The sequence below is a fragment of the Zingiber officinale genome, chromosome 2A (genome assembly GCF_018446385.1).
Source record: "Zingiber officinale cultivar Zhangliang chromosome 2A, Zo_v1.1, whole genome shotgun sequence".
Taxonomy (NCBI): Eukaryota; Viridiplantae; Streptophyta; class Magnoliopsida; order Zingiberales; family Zingiberaceae; genus Zingiber; species Zingiber officinale.
The window spans coordinates 588,420-593,725 of NC_055988.1; the positions used below are offsets into that span (position 1 = coordinate 588,420).

The window sequence follows — 5,306 nt, forward strand, 5'->3', positions numbered from 1 at the left end:
TTTTTTATATATTCTTTATGTTGCATAGCTTTACTGATTAATGTGTGTTCTTTTATGTTTTCATGATTGGCAGGACATTGTTATGTCTTTTTTGGTGGACACGTCCAATGCATGGACAAATGATTTTTGGGAGATTAATGAAGTCAACCACATATTGTCATTTGTTGGCTTTTTGTAAATGTATATATATAGTTGCCTTTTTTTGGGGATTCATGAAGGTATTAATTGTTGACTTTTGTATATTGCTTTAGTTGGCTATACACTTTTAGATGCAACTTTTGTAAAATTCTTAATTAGAATATAGTGTGATACAACTTTTGTAATATAATGATCATATTTTGAATAATATATTTTGTACAAATGTGTTTGATTGGATAATAAAATTATATTATCAATACTATATGGGTGAAAAAATAAGTGTTACTATTAATGGGTAAAAGTGTTACATTTTAAAATAAAACACAAATCTAAGTGTTGCGTATGAATCAATAAGTGATGTGTTTAAGAGGTGAAAATTTTAATAAAAAGTGATGCATTTAATGGAAAAAGTGTTGCATTATTAGGTTAAAAAATTATAAAAGTGTTGCTATTAATAGTAAAAAGTGTTGCAATTGCTTAAGAGTAACAAAAAAAAAAAGTGTTGCGTTGGAAAAAAAAAGTGTTGCATATAAAGAAGTGTTGCCTTTGCTATATATCACGACAGTTTGAGAAAATGTTGCATAAAATGACAAAAGCGTTGCATTATATCTAACATGACAGGACCTGATAAGATATAATGAAAAGCGTTACCTTAGGTATAATGCAACATTTATATGGTGAGAAACAACACTTTAGGGGTGATGTCTTAGCCTCATTTTGTTGTAGTGTGCATGGACATGAGTTCATTTGGTGAGGACTCAGCACTTGAGTGACTGGAGTTAGTTTCAATCAATTGAAGACTCATTTTAATCAATTGATGGTTGAGTAAGTCAATCAACAATTGAGTCAAGTTGGAATGCTAATAAATAAAATATCATTCTAGTAGTCAATCAACCTAGTGATTAACTAAAGCAAGACTAATGAACTAATAGGTGAGATTAGTTGACTAACACATCAACAAAATTCTAGAAGATAGTTGTTTATCTAAAAAATTTATGGTTGTGAGGCGACTCAAATGCTATGGAAGATAAATTAACTAAATACAGGATCAAACGACTCAACTAGTCATTACAAGCTAGGCGGTTAAATACATGAAAGTTCAATTGACTCATCTTAAATAATAAACCAACTAAGGTAAATTAATAATTGATTGATATGACAGATTCAACAGAGCTATTAGTAGCAAGAGCCCTATAAGAGGGGATTGATTGGAAATGTTGGTATCAACGGTTGACCACTTAAAATAAATGAGATTGAAAGCTAGTAATAACAAGTGATAACAAACTAAAAGAAAGCTCGAGTTATGTAATATTTTCTTATGTTGAATTTATTTTATCTAACATTATATATCCTTGATGATGTTGTAAACTCAAATTTATAAGAGTCTTCTCCACCTCTATAAAGTATAAAGACATTCTAGGAGTGATCCAATGATATATCATATATCAATAGAGTAGGAGTTTGTGAGTTGCCAAATCACTTATCTTAGTTTTTTTTGCATGTGTTTGTATGTTTATATTTATGTTATTCTATATTTTCCTCGTCTATTAATAAATTATAAACAAGAGCACAAAATAACAATGACTAACTATTAGCTTTTCTAGCCAGAATATCAATCCAACATCTATAACAGAGAAGAATTACTAAGTCATAGAATACATTGATTAGACGAGCAATGGAGTGGATGCCACTAACACGGGGAGGACGAGTCCAAATTAATTAGGAATAGAATATGTTCATTTTAGAGGGATCAATAATATTATTAATTTATGATATTGAAAGGGAAAAATATTTATTGATTCGAGTCCCCAACCTGATTTATTCATTCATACATTCTTCTTACTAACCAGGAATAATAATATTTGTAAGGAAGAAGACAAAATGAGCTTGCACTACATCACTCCAGGGCGGAGACGACAAATGGGCTGGTCACCACATACTTACCATCATCGGAGGTCCAAGTCAACTTTCCCTCCACTAATTGATTGCCGGAAGTGGGAGGTCCGCCGGCACCCCATTTTGCGCTCACAGTGAATGACTTCTGCTCGTTTAGCTCAGTGAACGTCAATTTAGTGGGGGTGACAGTAGCCGACACAGCAGTCTTCGATATGCTCACTGACACCGTGTAGCTCGTTTTTGCTGGTCCGACGTTTGTGACCGTCCGGGTCACTTTAGCCTCCGTCCTGCCTTTGGGGGCTAGCAAAATTGATGGGTAGTTGAGCTCCTCTTCGGTCACAATCTTTGAGCAGTCCACGACTCTGCGCGCTATATTTCTTGCGCCTTCTTCGCCGAATTTGTCACAGATGTAGGAGATATAATCATCGTCGGTGATGTCGTAAATAAGACCGGGATCGGCAGCTTTGTTAGGATTAACGTGTCCTGCGCCCTTGGCGAAATAGAGCGCCGGCTCAAGTAACTCATCAAAGACATCGGCGTCTGCCGTGGTTATGATTGCCGACTTGATAGCTGCCGGCGACCAAGTAGGATGTGCGGCCTTTAAGAGCGCGGCGACACCGCTGAGGTGTGGCGTCGCCATGGACGTGCCAGATATAATATAGTACTGATCCGGAGTGTCACTGGAATGAATATAGGCTGCGAAGATGTTAAGGCCAGGGCCGGAGATGTCTGGCTTGAGGATTCCTGGTGTTGCTTGAGATGGCCCCCGGGAGGAGAAGTAAGCCACAACGGGGGCGGGGGATACTCCGAGAACTGTCCCGTTGAAGACGATCGACGCGGAGGGGTCAGAAGCAGAGTTCAAATACGATATGAGGTCGGAACCTTCTTGGATGGTGAGCACTACTCCGGGAAAGTCCATCTTCCTGATCGAGATGGTGGCGCCCTCTATCTTCGAGGAAATGGAGATCAACGCCTTGGCACCGTGGGACTTGGCGAACGACGCCACACTTACAAGATTACCAAATTCGACCTCGCATACCCAGATGCTACCCCTGTGGCTATCATCGGGAGGATCCATGTCGCAGGACGGCGACTCGGTGGAGTAGTACAAGGGAAGAGAGCTTTCAGGGAAGTTGCTAGGTTGGTCGAGAGACTCTCCGGGGATTACCTTCCCACTGGGAAGCTTCACGGAGGCTCTGAAGCTTCGATCGACGCTGCTAGCTGCAACAGTGAGCATCCATGGCGCCTCGTTGGAGAGGGTGAAGTAGTCAGGTCCATCATTGCCGCCAGCACAGCTGACAAAGATGCCCTTCCTTGCCGCCGCGAATGAACCGATGGCGATGGGATCTTGGTCGAGAGGCGTAGAACGGCCACCGAGCGAGAGAGAAAGGATGTCGACGCCATCCTTGACAGCTACGTCCAACCCGGCGAGGATATCGGCAGAATTGCAGCTGCCGTCACCGCCGCAGACCTGGTAGATGGCGAGGTGAGCCCGAGGGGCCATTCCGGCGGCCGTGCCTTTGGCGAAGCCGAAGTAGCTCGCGTTTCGGACGAAGTTACCACCAGCCGTGGCGGAAGTGTGGGTCCCGTGGCCGCCCTCGTCAATGGGGTGACGCCAACCGGTGATCATCGACCTGGCTCCGATGAGCTTGTTGTTGCAACCGGTCTTGAGGTCGCAGGATCCCTTCCACGTCGAGGGTGGAGGCGGGACCCCCTCGTCGTCGTAGGAAGGGTGGCCGGGCGTCACGCCGGTGTCGAGAACTCCAATGATGACTCCGCTCCCGAGATTCGAGTCGTCCCAGAGCCCCTTACTCCCGACCTTGAGCCCGAGGAAATCCGGAGTGTGGGTGGTCATTACGTGCAGCACTCGGTCGGGGAACACGCGCACAAAGCCATTCTTCTTCCGTATCTCCTGTAGCTCTTCCTCCGTCAGCATGGCGGCGAACCCGCTGAATACATCGCTGTACGAGTGCAGTAGCCGCCGATCGACGCTAGACTGCTCGACGGCCGGCGGCAGGAAAGATTCGTGCCACCTCTTCAGGCTCCCTTCCGACAACGGTTCAGTTGGCTCTTCCACTTGAATAATGTAACGGCTCGCAGAAGAAGAAGGAGAGGCGACCAAGGGATTGGAGAAGACGACAAGGAGAAGAAAGAGTAGCCATGGGGTAAGAGTCATGTCTGGAATCTAAATTGCTATATCTTCTGATAAAGACGGATCCTTTTGTACTTATATATATAGGGAGCCGTACGATGCCAAATATGGAGACAATGTATACTTAAAATATAATAATAGTTACTCCGTTTTAGAATCTGCTTAATATATAATATATATTTAAAATTTAATAATTCGTCCTTTGTAGAATCTACTAAACACCTAATATATTCATATGATAGTTCATTGAAATATTAAATTATGTGTCTGTTAAATACTAATTACATTCCCATTTGGTGCCTATCATTCCTCAAACCCTCTTGCTACCTCTGTAGAAATTTTACTTGTATAACATTAAAAAAATTTCCGGCAGAGTTTTTAATAAAAGTAAAACCATGTCATATCACTTGACTAGTCAAATTATATTTTTGTTAATTTTATAGATGCCACTAAATGTAATAAATCATTACCGGATCACCAAGTCGAGTGAATAATTAATGGTTTTTATTTAAATATGAAAGAAATATGTTGTAAATATTTATTCAAGGATGATTGTGTTTTTTAGGGGAGAAAGAAATAATGTCACATAAAAATTAAATAAAATGAATTGAAGGTGGATATAAGAAATATTTAAGATATTTTTTATAAATTAAAGATTTTATATTTTTTTATTACTGTTGTTTAGTAATTAATAATTTTTATTGGTTATTGCCCAATTAAGTGCATAAAAAATAAGTAAAATAATTAAAAAAAGACATCCTTAATTATTAGAATTGTGAAAAAGATACTCTATTTGATTAAAAAAATTTTTTATGTCATATTTCTCATACATAATGTTCCGATCAAAGGTCGAGGAATGAAATAAATTCCATTGGAATGACACTTGGTTGATTGGAGTATTTGCCATGTAGTACTTAATTCTATTTCTTGATGGAATGGTCGTCTCACCATAGTTCCAACGAGAGGTAAACTAAAAAGGGACACTCTTAAATAATGTAGATCCGCTGCATTAACGACCCTCGTAGTGCTAGCCCCACAGATATGAAGGGAGATAAATATAGTTTACATGCGTTAGACGCATGGTGGGGTAAATCCTACGTCGTCTTAACGAAAATTAGAA

The 5,306-nt window shown here is 40.3% G+C and overlaps 1 protein-coding gene across 1 annotated transcript; it reads right to left on the reverse strand.

Moving 5' to 3' along the window:
- Positions 1-1,945: 1,945 nt before the first annotated feature.
- LOC122044336 (subtilisin-like protease 4) lies at positions 1,946-4,204 on the reverse strand. Its single transcript, XM_042604837.1, has one exon. The coding sequence runs from the start codon at positions 3,968-3,970 to the stop codon at positions 2,036-2,038; it is 1,935 nt and encodes a 644-aa protein (XP_042460771.1). The 5' UTR covers positions 3,971-4,204; the 3' UTR covers positions 1,946-2,035.
- Positions 4,205-5,306: the final 1,102 nt, after the last annotated feature.